This window comes from Halichoeres trimaculatus, unplaced genomic scaffold, assembly GCF_033239565.1.
Source record: "Halichoeres trimaculatus isolate MK-OKI-2021-1 unplaced genomic scaffold, fHalTri1.1 fHalTri1_scaffold_16, whole genome shotgun sequence".
Classification (NCBI taxonomy): Eukaryota; Metazoa; Chordata; class Actinopteri; order Labriformes; family Labridae; genus Halichoeres; species Halichoeres trimaculatus.
The window spans coordinates 16873171-16892712 of NW_027437194.1; the positions used below are offsets into that span (position 1 = coordinate 16873171).

General features: G+C 41.0%; 1 protein-coding gene across 1 annotated transcript in view; it reads left to right on the forward strand.

Annotated features, from left to right (window-relative positions):
• The window catches only part of wdr70 (WD repeat domain 70), a 47965-nt gene that overhangs the window by 359 nt on the left and 28064 nt on the right, over nt 1-19542 (forward strand). The window contains exons 2-10 of the mRNA XM_074691171.1: nt 454-507; nt 612-695; nt 784-877; nt 995-1193; nt 1847-1906; nt 2843-2976; nt 4140-4293; nt 9076-9152; nt 16530-16704. Of these exons, the coding sequence (XP_074547272.1) occupies nt 454-507; nt 612-695; nt 784-877; nt 995-1193; nt 1847-1906; nt 2843-2976; nt 4140-4293; nt 9076-9152; nt 16530-16704 (1031 nt within the window). The remainder of the gene's footprint in view (nt 1-453; nt 508-611; nt 696-783; nt 878-994; nt 1194-1846; nt 1907-2842; nt 2977-4139; nt 4294-9075; nt 9153-16529; nt 16705-19542) is intronic.

Here is a 19542-nt window from a genome sequence, read left to right on the forward strand (position 1 = left end):
TCTAATTCAGCGGGCATTTAATCGATAATTTAAACAAAGTCAGTGTTCCAATAATTTTACATTTCATACCACAAACTTATGGCATTTCTGTCATCTGTCTGGATTTAGGACAATATGTTTGTCGAAGACAATGTCGTTTTTTAGCTGAAAAGCGTCACTGTAACTTTACGTGTGTGTGAATAAATGCAGAGGGTGTTTCTTCAAGGCGAAGTCATTTACATATATTCCAAATGATTAAACGAAATTTGTACAAATAGACACTATATGTCAAAACTAAAATAGAGCTGAAGTAAGTTTAAAAGTTAAAAATATTTAAACTTTACGTTAAAGTGCATTGAGTATATAAAGCCATCAAGAACAAGGGGATCTTCATCCTGAATTCAAATCTTGACTGAGCAGGGTTATCCATGCTGTGAAAATCAATTTCCTCTTCTTCTTCTTCTTCATCAATAGGCAAGATGAGTGGTGACGGAGACATGGCATCAGTGATGGGTTTCTCTGGGTTTGGTATGTCGTCCCCTACAGTATAGTCACATGAACATTTTATTCATCTGAGAATGAACTGGAATTATAACGTGTTTGTTCATCTTAACTGTCTTTTTTCCACCCAGGCAAGAAGGCTCGCACATTTGACCTGGATGCTATCTTTGAACAAACCCGCCGAACAGCCATCGAGAGGAGTCAACGTGTATTTGGTAGATCTTAGGACACGTTAAGCTTTTGACAAGTTATTTCTTATACATATGCTGTTTGTTAATTGACCTGTAACTGTTGCTTCTTCAGAGGAGCGTCAAATGGAGGAGGAAGGAGAGAGCTCCAAATCAGCCAAGGCACCTGTCCCCACTCAGAGGGAAAAACCTGCAGCTGCTTCTTCAAGGTGAAATTGCACATTTAGTTTGAGCTCAGGCTGCCTCTTTATCTGAGATTAGACACACAAGCAACTAATTTTAAAATAAGTTTGATTTTGACCAATAATGATGTTTTATCCTTTTAGAAAACAGGAGAGCAGTAGTGACAGCAGTTCAGACTCTGATGATGACTCAGACTCGGAGCTAATTGGACCCCCACTGCCAGCTCAATATACAGGCCAGGGTGAGGATGAAAGAGTGAGACAGTCTGGTCCATCTGGCAGCACAGCTCACAGTGATGAAGATGACGATGAAGAGGAGGACCAAGCTGATGAGGATGATGATGTATGTCTGACGGGTCCCTATGTGTGTGTTCTTGCACTCTTTTTATTACAGAAATAATGGTCACATCAAGTGAAGTCATCACTTATGACATACATATTAGTCCTGTTTTGTGCATGTATCACATTGAGCCATGCAGAATGCAATTCATGAATCAAAGTGGTGAGTTATACTTGCACCCTCTTATTATGGTGCAATTTCCATTTTCCTCCATTAGATGGCAGCAGGGGAAAATACATTCAGTGGAGTAGTGGTTGTGATTGACAGATTGAGACAGCTATGATTGTGTTCATGCTCTATCCGGAATCAAATTTTCAGGTCTTTGTATTAATCCTAAGTGCTGGAATTCTCAAGAGAACATTTTGTTTTGACATATCAAAAGTGTTTTCATTCTTGGAGGGGTGCAGGAAATTAGTTGTCTTAGGCTCTGAGTCATATTGAATCCTAACCTTTTACATCCAGCCCATTTTTTTATGGGTTCCATTCAGCAGTTGAAACTGTGCTTCTAGACTGTATTCATACGGCTCATTTACGTTCAGAATGTCTAATCTAAATGTCATGCATAATTAGATTTTCAAATGAAATGCTACACAACCAATCCAGCCTACTCCAGCCTCTTACTGTTTCCTTATGTTCATCTCAACTTTCCACCCTAGAACCCGGTGAAGAAGATTCCAGACACTCATGAAATCACTCTGCAGCACGGCACCAAGACAGTAAGGACTTCTTCTTTGATGACTCATCTGTCATCTGGCTCCATGGAAAAGCAGTCAGTGATTATTTTAGAAAGAGGAAAATGTATGCTCTTTATAGGTGACGTTTAATTGACACCATATTTATTTACATTTGAAATTTTACAAAACTTTGTGAAGAATTTCACCAGTTAGAGCTAGGGATGGGTACCTTTCACATTTGAAACGATAAGGTACCGATGCCCAGTACCTGACAATTGGTACTGGTACTCAATGGTACCAATTGCCAGGTACTTTTTGGTGTTTGTGTGGTAAAGAATATCAATTTTTTTGATCATGTAATATATATATTTTTTCAATTTCACGTATTTATTCTTCAATATATAACCTTGTAATGCTGTGTTCGTGTCCAGCATGGAAAATCGCCTACTCTTCCACTCCCTCACAGTCACAATGATGCATTTAGGTACCTAAACATGGTACCTTTTGGTTTTACGTGAATCGGTACCCGGTACTTTTGACAGAATTTGTTCGGTACCTATAAAAGTACCTATTTTGGCAGCAGAAATTCTGTCCTGGATGTTCTGAAGCAGCCAAAATAAGTTTTGTGTTGGGCTCTTTGCCTTGATTAGAGAGAACATATGCATTTAGAGCCTACCTGTAATGCAAATTAGGTGCTAAAACAAGAAATCTGTACTTGTTTGGCTTCTTATATTATGTATTAATTTTGAATAAATATAATATTCACATACATATCTACACTTCATCCTTTTATTGAGAGGATGGGGCAGTAGATAGAGTAAGGCGAGAGCTGCAGGTTACATTTTAGGACAGCCTGTAAACTTTGAGGAGTATTGCTGTAACTGATGAGCCAAACCAGCACTCCCCACGTTAAAATATTTTTAGCAGTAGTCAATCAGATGTTTTTGTTTTATTTTAATAACATATTCATCTACTAAGGTTTCAGCTCTCGGCTTGGACCCCTCTGGAGCCCGACTGGTAACCGGCGGGTATGACTATGACGTTCGTTTCTGGGATTTTGCCGGGATGGACCAGGCTCTGCAGGCCTTCCGATCCCTGCAGCCCTGTGAATGGTGAGTCCACTTCTGAGAACACAACACAGAAATTCAGAGAAGTTACTTGACATGTGGCTAATTGGGTTTACGCAAGCAAATAGTGGAGGTTTCCTTGAGCCAAAGTGCACACGGATACAAACACACACATTTGCTGAGCTTCATTGAGCTTCATAGCTCTGCAACATCCTCCCGCTTCATTCACAGTGAGCCTTTTAGACGCAGATGGTTGAGATATGTGAGCGTTTGTGTGTCTGTTTGTGTTTACTTTCTGTTTCACTGAGTCAGTCATCAAAGATCAAATTCTTTTTCGGTTTTGGAAACTTACCGGACTGCACTGGAGCAGGTTTCCCCTTATTAAGAGAATTTCATGCTACATTTAGTTTGATTAAAATGTGCTCTAGTAGCCTGTTTGGCTCACTAACAGGCTGGACTTTGGGAAGAGTTATGCCGTAGAGTTCCACTGTATCTGTCTTCTGACTTAAAATAGAAACTTATGAGCTCAGTCAAAGCAAAACACTAAAGAAAATGAACATTTGGAGGTATGTAGTGAGTCCTGGAAGATGCCAGACCCTCCTAAAAGGGTAAACACAACACTCCTGCTTTCCTCACTTCAATATCTATCTTTCTTTGTTGTGTTAAACTGGGTTTAATATAAACTAAATTGATTATTTTCCTCTCAAAAACATTAAATTATGTCCCTCAGTTCAACTATGACTGTTTATACCTTGTTATACTCTTGTTGTACATGTCAGAGAAACATATTTCTGTGTATTTGCCTCCACTTTTTCAATTACATGCCGTGTGTCTCTTAATATACAATGTGTCACATTTTCCATCTCTCAGCTTCTTAATCCTATTATGCCCTCTGCGTGTCTGTTGGCTGTTTCAGATCAAAGACACCAGCCATCACATGTACGTCAGATGGTGTCTTGTTTTGTTCCTATAGCTACATGTATCTCCTGTTTGTTGTTTTCTGAACCCTTTGAAGGATTATGAGCTACTTGTGTAACTCTGTCGTGGTGCAGATGTCTTGTACAACCAGAGCTCACAGATGGGCTGCGAACAAGAACCGAAACACTTATTAGAACTTGTTATCTACATGGATATTCAACTTAACTATATTTTTCTTTTGACTCTGATGGTTATCCTCATGTGTGATGTTTGTTATTCTCTTTCTTCAGCCACCAGATAAAGTCCCTGCAGTACAGCATCACTGGTGATGTCATCTTGGTGGTTTCTGGGAATGCCCAAGCAAAGGTGTTGGACCGTGATGGCTTCAATGTTATGGAGTGTGTGAAAGGAGACCAGTACATCGTGGATATGGCAAACACCAAGGTGAAGTATTCATACAGATACTTTAAGTGTATTTTAGATTGGCTGTGATTTCAGTGCATCAGAATTAAGTCTGACACAAGCATTCAGATCTAAAAATACGCTGTAAAGAAACGAAAGTCTAGTCTAACCTTGAACTAAAGAGAATGAAAAAGTGTGAGCATCAGAGAAGTCAAATTGCTGAGTTATTTGTTTGAACAAAAGCATGACTCTGTAACAGAGCAGTGCTCACAGGTGCTGCAATCAGGTCCAAATCGGGCACCTGATTGGCAGCACCTGGGAGTACCTGGAGCTCAAAACAAGAGTCAACAGCAGAAAAAACTGTTTGGCATTAGCAGAGATTTGGCAAATTCACAACTCACAGGCTGTTTTCCAATCCGCCTACATACAACATGTGAATGTAGTTTGTAGGCACTGCATACTGCCTACTGCTTTTGCATGTAGTATGTCAGGGGTGGCCAACCAGTCAGAGACCAAGAGCCACAAAAAATACCGTTGTACTACAAAGAGCCACTTCACACATGTAGTCTTGAAATTACATAAAATAAAAAAAATGTAGATATTACCAATTTTCTATCCATCTAGATAGATAGATAGATAGATAGATAGATAGATAGATAGATAGATAGATAGATAGATAGATAGATAGATAGATAGATAGATAGATTTTAACACATGAGCGATTGAGAGGAGCACATGTAGAGAAGAGAAACTGAAACTTAAGTATCAATCTCATCACCCAAGTATTGATCAATACTGATCCCAACGTTGGCCTCAATATATCAATATTTGAGATTGATCGGCACACCACTTCTCATAACAAGAAGTTTATATAAATATTTTTATGAATGGATCGAAGAGCCGCACACCGAAAGGCAAGGAGCCACATGTAGCTCATGAGCTGTAGGTTGGCCACCCCTGTTGATCAATCAGTGCGGATTTCCTTTATTTTGGGGGATCGGTGATTGGTGATCAGGGATTGGTGATGGGCCCATCCTTACATATAAAACTGATCTTATATACCTCTGGGGAGGTCTGACAGCCAGCCTTTATTGCTTTTTGCTCTGAGACCTAAAACTCAGGATACTTTATTGGTTGTTTAAGCTAAAACATAAAGATTTTATTGTTTCATCTGTATTTTTCAATGATTTTCAATAAAATAAGAGCAGAACAGTGAAGATATATGCTGCCAAACTAGGCCAGTGCCTAGTTTAAGAAAAGTGAATTAGTGGTTTAAATAGGCTTTAATGAATTTGTAGAAGTAAACACCTCTTTTATAACTGGAAGTAACAAGATTTAGTGGTGTTTCTTTCACATCACTTCACTTCTGTCTCATGGACTAACGTTAGTGTTGTTGCACTGTAGTTATCGTAGCATTGTAGTTATTTTGACTCATTCTAGTAGATGGCGATAATTCACCAAAACCTGCCATCCCCATAGACAAACAGCATTAGTGCAGTGCATTGTGGGAAACAGTATGCCAGGTAGACTGGTCTGTTGTATACTGAGAAGTTTTCCTGGATCAGACGGACATCTGGGGATTTTTGGCATACTGCAGTTTTTACCAGTTTTCGCATACTACCTACTACATATTGAATTTCAGGGAAAATAGTAGGCACTGCTTGTGTAGTAGGAGGTTTGGAAAACAGCCACATACTCAGCTCTGCTGTTCATCCCACAAATGCATGTTTCTTAAAAAAGTGGCTCCATTTAAAAGAGGAACAAACAGGCTTTCAAAGGGTATAAAGTTTATTGCCAAGAAGCGAAGTTACAACAAACTCAAGGGCTGTGTCGAATCTGCCATATTATTAGCGTTTCTAGCCCATTAGACTATTAATTGTTTTCCTTATCCCACATTTAATCTTTTATCTTCGCGAGTACAGTGTTTGTAGTACAGGTCCAAATAACCACCATAATATTTTAGATCAGAACAAAATTGTTTTGTGTCGGGAAAAATCTTCAACATGTAACAACCTGTTTTTGGCTTCTTGTGGGTACAAAGTTGAGACCAGGACATTAGTAAAACACCGTCTTTGAAGCAGATATTGAAATTTTGTCAGATTAACCCTTTATCCCCCAAGGATTATACAGGCCACCTGAACTTTCTTTGTTAGATTAGCCCTTAAAGAATCGGAGATCAGGTCCGGAAAGCGCATATTCTTTTCTTCCAGGAACTGTTTGATTTTTTTCTCACTAGCCCAAATAGTTAAAGAGTTAAAGTAATGACAGCTTGCATCAGTTATTACCTGTTGTTCCTTGCCGTTGTTCCTATGCAGCACCACAATACCTTGGACATGGTTGTAAAGCTTGTGTTTTTTTCGTTAACGAGCTGTTAAATTTTCTTGCTAGTCTAAATGGATGAGGAGTTACGGTAATTTTTTGAGCACCTGGAAAACAGAACCGTGCATATTGTCGAAAATATAGTGACAGAGGAGGGAGTGACATGAGTGACACACACTTTAGCTTATGTTCAAAATATCTCACTGAGGAGAATGAGAGTGTTGCTCAGTGTAAATTGAGTTTGCCTGCTCCTCTGGCACATGTAGAGTTATTGTAAAGCTATTTTCCTAAATAACAGTGTTCAAAAACAGAAAAAAAGTAGATACAGCAAAATAAAAAACGGCTCAGGACTGCTGCACTTTCCACTGATAAGTTTATACAGTCAAACAGCTTTTTGTTAGATGTTGTCATTAAAACATATTTAGCTACTTTGAAAAACGTCCACGTACTTCTAGTGCTTTCGACAGCCTGCTCACTGTAAACACAGGCTCCCTGCTTGTGCATCCTGCCAACTCCTAATGACAGCAAGGTGCATCCATGTGCCGTTCTGTTTTTGTATGTGAGAGTGCGTTTGTGTGCGTGTGACCAGCCACAGGCGCTCTCAGCGGGGAGAGGAGCACCACATGCTTTCAGGATAGTCGTGGTTCATCTCTTGCTCGTACCTGCATCTACAAAGAAGGATCCTAATTAAGCGCCCATGTTTGGGTCTTATTGTGCTAAACAAAGCTGTATTGGTGGTCACTAACCATGTGTGCAAGCTGCACTGCATTTAGACATGGTTTATACCACCCATATGAGTTACTCCAGCAAGTGAAGGCCCATTGATTGCATGTAGTGTTTCCTGAATGTCCTACATTCTTGTTCCCATCTGGGGCTGATGGGAGAGTTTGGTTCAATGAAGCTGCGCTTTGGTCGGCTGACAACGTCCCAGTCGATTAGCCGTGTTTCATGCCATGATGAAGTCCCTGCCTCTGCTTCGATGACAGACAGTAAGTTGCCTCCTACTGTGTGGAAACAGCTACTCCACAGAGAGGGCTAAATCTGCTTTCAATTGGGTGGTATGATATCTGATTTTTTGGAATAATAGTTGTTCTGTTAAATCACGGATTATAAAAAATCACTCAGCTCTGTTTTCAATATCTCCAAATTTTAAATTGGTGGTATTGTTCATTCACTGAGAAGGAAAAAGCAGAAAGAAGGAGCAAATCCTCACTTCTTAGGCGCTTAGACCAGAAACTATTTCACAGTTTTGATTCAGAAAAGCTTATAGGCTTATGTTTTTCTGACTGACTCCAAATGACTCAGGCTAAATCCAGTTCTGGGCACGTCTGTGCTGTCTCTTTCTGGTGCTGTTTGTCTTGAAAGTTTCTTTAATTGAGTGTAGAGTTTGTCTGATTACCAGTCTGTTTCTATTTAGTCTCAGTATGTTGTATTAAACTGTCGGATAACAGGAGTCAGATTTGTTTAGGATGGTAGCAGCTCCTCTTCCTCATCCTGAAGCTCCTGTGAAGGATGCTCGTGTTTATTCGGAGCAGGGAAGCGGTCATTCACGGCCCATTTGAGCTCCAGTCTTACCTACCGTACTTTAAAGTGGGTGTGTATTTTACCATCAGTTTTAACAACATAGCAATTTGTTAGCAGACCTTATTTGTCGTTAAACAGCACGACCTGAGCTGTTCCACTTTAGTGATTCTTAAAGTGGTGTGTTAAAGTGTTGGACGATGAACAGGATATCCCTCCTCTCTCAGGCACACATACTGACGGCCTTTGCTCAACTTGTGCTTATGCAAGCCTCTGCTTTTTAGGGGCATCCTGTCAAATAGTGGTATGTCATGTTTGAAACCACTTTGCAGCGCACCTCCTCTCTGTTCCTCTCTGACCTGGCAGCAGCAGGAGAGGCCTCCCTCCTTCTGCTCTCTCTGGGATTTTCCACTTTGAAGTCCTTTTTTATGACTAACTCTCCACAGGACTACCCCAGCAGAGGAAATGTTGAAAAGTTACTCTCACTGTTTGGAGTTGGCTGTTTGAAGCTGTGTCACAGCTTGCTACTCTGTTTCAGAGTTCACTGGCTCAGCTGAAGCCGGGGTCTTGGAGGGCTGAAAGTCAAGGTTACAATGAGAGCAAATTAAAGGTCCTAAAGGTCCTAAAGGCCCTGTCCTCAAGGAAGCCTCCCAGAAAGTGCAACATAATTATTGCCTCCTGGAGACTTCCTGGAAAGAGTTACGAAATACATCCTCATGAATTCACCAGCATATTTTTTTTTTCCCGACAGCCCTTCCTGACCTGTTTCTACATGACTACTTATCATGATGTATCAGAGTGTTTAGTTTCATTTTGTTTCTTATCCTATCCTATCCTTACTGGTCATTTTTCATTTTATTTTATTATACCTCATCCTATCTTAAAATATTGTACTGTCTAATTTCCTTTAATTCTAAAAAGTCCATGTGACAAGAAACAGGAAAAATTATCCCTTTGTTAAATTTTCCTCTTTGTGCTCATCAGGGCCATACTGCCATGCTGAACAGTGGCTGCTGGCATCCCAAGATCAAGGAAGAGTTCATGACCTGCTCCAATGACGGGTAAGTTTGAAAAAAACTGCTGTGAGCTCTGAGTTACAGGTAGGATCATTTTTTGTTGATGTTGGTGACCCTTGTGGACAAAGCGTTACCTCTGAACATTCAGTTTACATTGGAAGAAATGACCCAGAGGAAGCTATGAGACAAGGGAGCTCAGAGACTCCCAGAAAGATCTATGGTTGATAACTAGGGGTGGGAGAAAAAATTGAAAACGGTATATCAGGATTTTTTATTTGACAATATCAAAATTGGGATTCTTTGTCAAAAAATTGATTTTTTTCTTCAAATTCAAATCCTTAATTTTAGTCTTTGTTTATGAACTGGGTTGGAAAAAAGTTACCACTTTTCTCCAGCAGAGGGTGAAATGTTTTCTCTGACTCGTGATGTGCATTTTATGGGAAAATATGGCTCCTGATACAGTTTGTCGACACAATCATCAATTTTTCCACATGGTCTGGTGTCAAAAAGCTAACAAAAAAACGCAAAAAGTTGTAAAAATTGAAGAATCCTAATTCAAACCGGATCGGCACCACAAGAATTGTAACAGAAACGAATCGTGAGAATAGCATGTCGTCCCAGCCCTATTAATAATTTTAATGTGACATCAAGATCTGAAGCTACTGACAGACAACAGAGAGTGGGAAACAGGAGCTCAGTGTTTCAGTCTAAGCCTATAGTAGCTTAACCAAGAGCTGGTTCAGACATGAGCCAGCTTAAACAATAAGTTTTATCAAAAAAAACAACAACATTCGAAGCCTACTCATAAAGAGAGAGCGTGTCTACTTCCTGGACACTGATGGAGGATTCCAAAGAAGAGGAGCACGATAACTAAGGGCTCCACCTCCCATACTACTTTAGAGACTGTAGGTACAACAAGCAGGCCTGTGAGCTGGGAGCACAGTAAAAAGTAATAGGAAATTTTGAGCTCTTCAAGAAAGAGTGGTGCATCAAAAATAACTGAGTACAAGTGCTCAGCTGTATTGCTTGTGGTCTTGTTTGCTGTCGTAGGAAATATATGGACATCGGTATTAATCTCAGTGTATTTCATACTTGGTTACAAATCCCCTCACAGGAGCTTTGAGCTGATGAAACATTCACCAAAGCAGCCACAACATCAACAGGGATATCAAACTTTTATATCACTGTACAAGATTTTAAACCAGTCATATAACTCTAGCCTAACCTGTGGTAATAAGGGGTTACATTGTTATAACCTGCTAATACTAACCTCTGATTTATTGTGATTATTTCATCACTATTTAGTCCAAAGAGTTAACTTGTGTTTGTCAGATTTTTTCATGACTGCTGCCACCAGCAGGGAGTCCTCTTGTCCATATTTTGCCTCTGGAAAGTGCAGCTTGTCCTCACAGCTTTGCATTGACACATGGCACATTTCATCCTGGATGCAGTCCAAAGGCAGTCCTCGATTTGCATGCAGTGATTTGGCCCAGAGCAACACTGCTGGAGATAAAAACACGTCACACACATTTAAAATGTTTTTTTTTTTTGCCTTAGAGAGAGAAGCTTTAACACCCTCTCCTTTCTTAAAGCAACACTCTCTCTGTATTGTTGCAGAAATGTTAACCCTTTGCCCTTTTTAAAGGTGTGAGGGATGATTTGTAGGCACTCACTTGTGAGTGAAAATGTGTGACTCTGAGCAGGACCACAGTGATGAGTCTAAGTGAGTGTGACAGGCAGCAGCGCAGAAACCCCGAACTATCATCATTAAGTGGAAACAAGGGCCTTGCTCTGTGGGCAGGCCGCAGCCCAGTGTTTACCAGTGTTCCTGCTCTCCCAGATGTGGGGGCCGGTTTATTTAGCCCTGACTGAGGCTCTGGAAATCCTCCCCTGGCACGTTAGCACTGGGTGTTGCCCCTGGCCGGCTCACAGGAGAACAGCGAAGGAGAGGACCGCACAGGGAACCATTCACAAGCCGAGCAGCTGCATGTGAGGAGGGTTCAAATTTGAGGGATGAAAAAAAGAAGTAACAATCGGGAAAAGAGGAAGGGTCCGTCTGCAGGTGAAAGATGTTGTGCTTTATATCCAGCCCTGTGTCAGATCTCTCATATTGGACATTAGTGTTTACTACATTTGGTGCAATCTGTTGGGCACAAGAGCTTCCTCGCTGAACTCCACTTCTGTGGGAGTCTTTCATGGTCCCATCACACAAAAATGACGTAGCCTCCAGGGTTTAAACAGGTGGAAAACATGCAGTCACGCTGTTTCAGTCCTTGTTCCTCTGCTCTGATACATACTCCTATGGCCAGGCATTTGCTTTGCTGATTCGTCAAGAAATGAAAGGATTCCTAAAGAGACACCCGGACATTTTATACAGCTTTTTCAGTTTGGCTGAAACTTTAATCTTCTGCATTAACAGCAGACTCTTTGAATTCTCTAAACTGCTCATTGTGTGTGTTACAAAGTGAACCTCAGTTGGGACTTTTTGATGTCTCCATCTGCAACGCTCCACTCGTTCAAGCAGCTCCTCCACTTCAGTGCCAGTCTTTGAACAACTTGGGAGTTTTAAGCGCCTGATTGTTGTCACCAGGCCTCTTTCACCAGCAGTTGTCCGATAGCACCAGCGGGTGTCTCGCTGCTTGCTGTTTCTTCTTTAAGCAGCACCTTTCTCTCTTCCTGTCACAGCCTAGTTAGCGTCTCTTTGTTGAGTCGGTTTGAAAAGCTTATTAAGTAAGATCACTGGACCTTCCCAGCTTCTCTTTAGTTTTGAGGGATCTCATTCAGAAGCCTCCCAGTTTCTTCAAGGATTTCCTCTACCTGTGTATCTTTCCTCAGAGGGAAGCTGACGAAGGGGAAGTACTGATGAGACAGAATAACGCAGCAGCAGCAGGGTGAAAGTGATTATCCGTGCACAATGAGTCTGGAGCAGAATTGTGTGACTCTGTGAAAAGCTGGTGTGAAAGTGCCAATGTTTTGCATTCTTCCATCATTCTGTTCAAGTTTCATCTGTTTGTAAAACTGCAAACTGTTATTCATATTCAGAGCTGTGTCTGTATTAAGCTCTGAGCCACTTTAAATCTCTGCTGAAAGACTGAACACCTGTTTGAAAACCACAGATTTATTTCTTGGAAAGTTGTGAAGGGTCTGCTCCCAATGGATGAATTTTGGCAGGTTTGAACTTGAATTAATCTAAAAATATGGCTGGGACTTTCTGAGACTGCAGCCTTTTCTAATGGACTAAATATTGCACAGTAGTTTTAGAAAACACAAGATAGAGTTGTGTGTAAAGTAAACAAACAGTCGTGTTGAGTTGTTGAACTATAACACAGTGAAGAGCTTTGTGTCAGAGCAGCTTCAAGGGCACAGCGTTGTGGATTCTCGGCTTTTACTTAACGTCATTTTATTTTTCCCCTGGAGAGCCATAAAAATTCATGTTATGCTCTTTTTGTGACTGAAATTTCAGCCAGCGGAGCAGAGGATAGGACAAACGGCGACTTTCTAATCAAGACCACATGTTACTCGTGTCGAGTAGTGGTACACACACACACACACACACACACACACACACACACACACACACACACACAAATTGAAGAATGCTTCCAGGAGGTTTGAATGCCAGGGATTCCCTTTGTGCTGGCCTGATGTCAGGGCTGCAGCTGGATGTGTGGCTGTGAGGAAAGAGACCCTGAGGACAACATGGCAGGTCTTTTTACTGCTGAAGAATAACATTTTGTCTTTATTGTCATATCAGGAGTTTAACACTGGAGAGGGGCCACAAAAATAGAAAGAAACACAAAGTAAAATCGTTATCTCGAGCTTCGATAAACTTCGGAATTCATTACTTTTATATCCAAATCAGAAAAGGGAACAACTCTCCCCAAAGTTTGCTTTGTGCAAGTGAACATTTGATCAGTTCATTTCCTGTGTCCTAACTGATCTTTTCTTTCACCAAAAAGTAGGTCATGTATTTTCTAAAGTTTGTTGATAGCTTACCCTGAATTTTTCAGGAGGAAAATGCCTTTACTTGGTTTTATGAGCCTGACCTAAATGACAGCGCAGAGGGGAAGACTACCTGAACATGTTGGGTCGTTTCATACAACAGGTTCACCCACAGTCCAGCTTGTATTTATCACTTCTTTGCCTTACAATGCAAGTGTTCCATGGCCTGCCCCAAGAAAGCACATACCATACAGTAAAGAGTGAATCTACCCTGTTCATGGCTGACTTTTTGACTGTCAGGACCTATTTCTTTACTGCACTGTTTGTATTTTTTTTTCTTTGAACCAACATGAGGCCACTTCCGAACATAGACCCAGCTTATCGACCAGATATCCCGATTAGGACAAGCATCTCTGCGTTTGAGTCAAACATTTTGTGTCGCCCGTGCTGGGTGGTCTCACCTGTTTTGTTACGGCAAAGGGGGAGCGTATGCATTAATGTCACTCCAGTAGCAGATTATTTTTCTTTATTTATTTAACCTTTATTTAACCAGGTAAAAGACCCATTGAGGTCGAGACCTCTTTCACAAGGGTGACCTGGCCAAGCGAGGCAGCAGCACATGTCACAGTAGACAAAACAGAGTACAGCAGCAGACATTAAAGTACAAGCAGTAAAAAGCAGGAGTTGTTTTAAGAAACAATTTAAGAACACAGGCACTGTTTGATGGGTTCATTTTGTCTGTTTCTTGATGTAGGACGGAAGGCTTCCCAAGAAACAAATTCAGCCAGTTCCAGTTCAGATTGGAGGGCATTCCAAGTAGAGGGGGCAGAGTTACTAAAAGCTTTTTTCCCTGTTTCAGTTAGAACACAAGGAACAGACAGATACATAATGTCATTTGATCGTAAAGCATACTGGCTTCCATTTCTCCTAAAAAAAGTGCTTATATAGCAAGGACCTAGGCCAAGAAGAGCTTTATAAACCAGTCATCCAGTGGGTATATCGCTGTATATCCAGAGAGGCCATGCCAGCTTTAGAATACAGTTCGCAGTGGTGGGTGAGGCGACTACAACCTGTGATAAACCTCAGAGCACAGTGGTAGACAGGAGTCAAGGACTGAAGGCAGGTGGTTGAAGCAGACATATACACAACATCACCATAATCAAGAAGAGGCAAAAAAGTAGCCGACACCAAAAGCTTCTGAGCTCTGAGAGAGAAACACAACCTGTTCCTTTGGAAGAAACCGTGCTTTGCCCTTAGTTTAGAAAGTAGATTTTTGACATGCACTTTGAAAGAAAGGTCCCTATCAATAGTTAATCCAAGGTACTCATAACTGGTGACAAGCTCTAGAGTTTTACCTTGGAAAGTTGTAATTGAGAGGATTTCCTCCAGATGAACAGATGCCTTTGAAAAAAGCATTATTTTAGATTTATAAGCATTTAAAACCATTTTCAAGTTTGCCAGACGAGTCTGTGCTTCATCAAAAGCAGATTGCAAGAATTCAAATCCCTGGTTTTATCCATCTACAATCACAAAAACACCCTAAACTTGGCATGTCCAAAGTCAGGCCCTGGGACAATCGTGCCATTTTTATGTCGCCTGCAGCATTCATTGTCAACGTCTTAATCAAGGTATCTAGTAATGTCTCACTTAACTACATTTGGATTGTGCGTAGGCTACTTGTATAAAGCAAAAGCTCTGCACATTCAGCAGAAATTCAACAACTCTTACAGCAGACGTCTTTCTATAAATGCATCTGTCATAATGTGAAAAGGTAAGAGTTCAAAAAACATTGGAGGACACAAGACTGGACTAAAGTCAAATATTTGGGGCTAAAAATATTTCAGTTCAAAGTAGTCTGAATAAAAAAAATATCTCTATAAAATCCAGATCCTGATCCTGCCATAAAAAAACCTGACATATTTCCCCCATATCGTCCCCTAATAGAGAACATTTTCCTTCAAAAGACGAGAAGTTTGCTGATGTTAACACAGCGGGTAACACTGAAGAAATCTGACCTCTTAACACACCAGCTATGAAACCTCAAAACCTGTCTTCACCACCTGAATCTAACCAGTGAGCAACCCTACAGAGAACACACACCTTCCCTTTCTTTCCCCTCTTTTTATCTTGTCATCTTGGAAAGTGATCCCAGCAACCACCACCTCCAACAGGTCCATAACCTGATGCACAGATAAAATCTGGAGCCTGGAGAGTTGTCACTCTGCAGCTGAAGTGTGAACCACTGTGCTACCTCGTAAAGGGCACCACGCATGACTAAAGGTGTATGGGTCTCATTTATTGCATTCACCTCTCAGTCTTTGACGCACTGGTGCAGGAGAAGGAGGCTGCTGATTGAGGTAAAAACAGTACTTTCATCTTTCTGGATGTGAGCGTTGTGACATCTTATACTGTTATTCTTCCTAAAACAACCCTCTCCTCTGAGAGGATGAAGTCTGAGACTGTCCCAGAATGAGTCCAGCTGGATGGAGAATTGATTCCTTGAGTTACTTCTTTTGATCTTCCTCAGGGAACAGGAGGTTTCCACACTTTAATTAAAAGTTCTTGAGCCATTTCCCTTCCCCTCCCCTGCTCTGTGTCTCGTCCCTGACAGGTGAGGGTGTGCAGTCGTCACACTCCAACCTCTCTGCACCAGCCCTCTCATATCCAGCGCTGCCATGTTTTGAAAAGAGCGCCAACGATAAATAGCATTCCTGGTCTTGTGTGCTACCCAAAAGGTTATGTTGTCTTTATGGGCCTGACAGACGCCTGCAGTCTTCTGTAAACACAATAGAGATGTCTGTGTAGGCAGCAGGTGGACAAATTTGTCATCGAGTCCGTGACTCTCTTTTCTTCTCATTCATTGCCGTACACACACGCTCAAATGTATATCTTCTCATATAAACACTTAAAACATAACGCGGTAGCTCTCCAGGTTAAACCTCCTTATTCTTCTTTTTTCCAGCACAAGATCTTTGATTTATTCACAGCTTTGGTTTATGTGGATTTAAACGCAACCATGCATCAAGCAGAGTTTTATTTGACCCTTGCAAGTCCTCACTCAAACCATATGTCTTCAGCTGGCATTTGTATCACACTGTTATCCAAACACAGTCCAATGTGTCTGTCTGTGCCTTTGTAGGAATCCTTCCCCAGCTCTGAGGAGAGGCTCTGACTACATGTTTATACTCCTCTGTCGACCTCCTGACCTACAGGTCGAGATGCTCTCTAAAGCAGGCAGCGGGTCACAGACACATTTAGACACACTCTGTCTGGCCTTAGTGTCTGTGTGTGTGTGTGTGTGTGTGTGAGAGAGGTTCACTAAGCATGTTTGTGTGTAGTCAGAAGTTCAGTAAATATATGTGGAGTTGTGAAGACACTCATCCTCATCATTTTGTTGTAGTTTAATGAACTGACTTGATATGTTTTCAGGAAAAGATACTTTGTGATTTTGTCATGATTAATTCCTCTGTCCGTTCACAGCACCGTGCGAACGTGGGACCTCCAATCTGAGAAGAAACACAAGTCAGTCTTCAAACCACGCTCCTTCCAAGGCAAGAAGGTCATCCCCATATGCTGCACCTACAGCCGGGATGGAAAGCTCATAGCAGCCGGCTGCCAGGATGGAACAATCCAGATCTGGGACAGAAACCTCAGCGTGAGTCTTCAGACGCACTCATACAAACCACAACAGTATGCACAGGGTTGTAAACATGGTATGGTGAGACTTTGTTACAGCCCTGGGCACAGAGACATGAGCCTGGGGTCATCCGGTCACAGGGCAGAGAGGTTAACGCTCAGCAGCTCACTAACACGAATCAGAAACCAAATTCCTGCCTTTAAAAAGCTTTTGTCCAAATTTTAAATAGTCAAGGAAATCACAGAGCTGTGTGATCATGTGATCAAATTTACTGGGTACATGAAGGGTTTTATGTGAGTTCTGCAGAAAATGTTAAAGCTTTTTTTTCTCTGAAGGCTTTATTTAGACACAGTAGTTCTTTCAGCTAAATGCTAACATCAGGGTCCTACCAGTGAAGGTGCTGGTATTCTGATGCTGAGCATCTTATATATATTTACTCTGTTCACAACATAGACTGCATGTCTCGAGTGGATTCAACCACTGTGAGGTCAGCTGTTGGTTTGGTTATCATTTTCAAGCTTGTGTTCAACGTTAACTTAATCAACCAGGGAACACCCTAATTAAACAATGCAATACACCTGAAAATTTGTCTGTGACTCAAGTGCTGCATAATTCTAGGTCCCCCAATAAAACCAATAATAAAAAAACAGAATGTAAACAGAGGAGCACAAACCTACATAGCACACATGATCCATCCCCCATGAGCTTCGCACAATACACTACATAAAAGTGCTGGTTCTGGTGCTAATGCTTAAGTTTTAGCCCAGAAACATTTTAAATACACATTGTTACAGGCGACTGTGTAAGAAACTTGTATTAAGAAAGACTTCATTGCAAAGATGGAGTTTAAATACTGCCTCATAAGAATGAAGGCATTTATCTTTTTGAAAACTACGACAAACATTGAAGTCTATGATGGTAACGGCAAGTACAGCAAACGTTGACGGGACTGCCGTGAGCTTTTCACTTTAGTTTTAAAAAGGCTCTCGATAGAGTCAAAGGGCTGTCAAAAAGAGCTGAAATAGCAGACTACACACTGGGAAATGGCCCAAAAAGCCAAAATAGTATTGGATAGTCACTGGCATCTATTGGAGTGCTATCCAAGTGCTCCTGTGTCTCTGTGTCAGTTCACTTTTTACATGGTAAAAAGCCTAATGACCTTATATCAATCTTCTCTCATTATGAATCTCACTGAGTGACACCTGTGTAACATACCAGCAACTTGTGCTTATATTTTTGTCTTCTTTTGTTATGTAATGCATTTAGCTTTCTGATTCTTGTGTTCTGTTTTGTGGTAAGCAAACAGCTTTCAGATGCTCTACAGCCACTGTCAGCCGAGAGGAACACGTTACAACCGGGCATCAGTAAAAAACTGAGCAAAACTTATGTTTTAAGATGAGCCAATGCAGGAACACCTATCCACCATTCTGTCCTCTCTGAATATGGCAGAAAACTTCCCCGAAAAGTAGCTTAAAAAATCACTGTGGTAACTTTTCTGACACCTCCTGTTCAAAACTTAGAGGGATAGTGAAGCCCTGCTGTCACGGTCAGTATTCAAACTGAAAATCAAGCTAAAGCAAGCTTTTGTATTTCAGCTCTGCAAGAAGTTTCTGAGAACGTGTCATAAAATTTTGAAAAAGTTGATAGAAGACACAAATAATGCAAACATGAGCTTTAAAAAAATGACCAGTAGTATATCGAAAAGACGTGACTGGTCCCTAGTTTGGACAAAGAGAGTAGTTAAGTTTTCAGAAGACAATTCAAACCTTACAGTCAACCCCCTATCATGGCTTAAAATAGCTCATTATGTAACCGTATGAATTAAATGGCGTGTGGTGATTGAGAGGAATTATACGCAAGTTACTGGGAGGCCAATTACCCTCTGTACATTTTCCACTGTTAGTTAATCAGGTAATTAGGTGATGAAAGAGTTCATTCCATTCTTTAAAGTCCTCATTGTTGAGGTAAGAGTTGATCTTGGCTGCTTGGTCACATCGCTCTACGTGCTCTCTGTTTTCGCTTGAGGTATCTGACAAATTGTTGCCGTTGATCAAAGTGACTTCCAGTCAGTGACGGTAAATGGTGCCTCCGTCACGTATCAAGTAGGCCAGCCAATACCTGCCTTTCTACCCATGAGTCTCTCCTTTTGTTATCACATTATGGCAAGTCTGGCAGCTTTTTTACACACTTGCTCACTCACACTTTTCAAAAAACAGGTGGGAAGAGGAAAAAAAGATAAGTGAGAGGTGCAGTTCTTCTGAAGAGTGGGGTTTTCAGGCATGAAACATTCATAATTCAATTCCTGCAAAGACAGGCATCTTTTCAGTCGGTGTTTTCTTACATTATGGCAACTGTTTTGCAAACCTACCTTCAAAAGCGGCCTCTCCCCGGTGTGAGAAATCTGTTATGGTCACACATTTGGGAGTCCTAAACCAACATTTTAAGACGAGTAATAAAACTCGCACATGTAGTCCTGACGAGTATCCAAGCTGTTTTTCTGCCTTCAGTGTTTTTGAGTGTTTCTACTCTATTTCTTTTGTTCCACTCTATATCTTTTCATGACAAGCTCTAATGCATCTGTTAAGAATAGTGAGAACAAAGCTGAGTTGGTGAGTTAGAACAGCTTGATTGGACTAATCCAGACTAGTCAAATGGGAAGTAGGCTATATGATAATTACTACAATGGTGGAGCTTGTAACCGCACACAAAAAACCTGTAGATTGAGGGTTTGTTTTTCTACTTTTCCATTGTCTGATCTTTTGTTCAGACTCTCCTCCAACCATCCATCTCTGCTCCACTCACAGCAGCAGACCTGGAGTGATTGGGTTAAAGCTTTCAAAATTTATTACCCCTCCT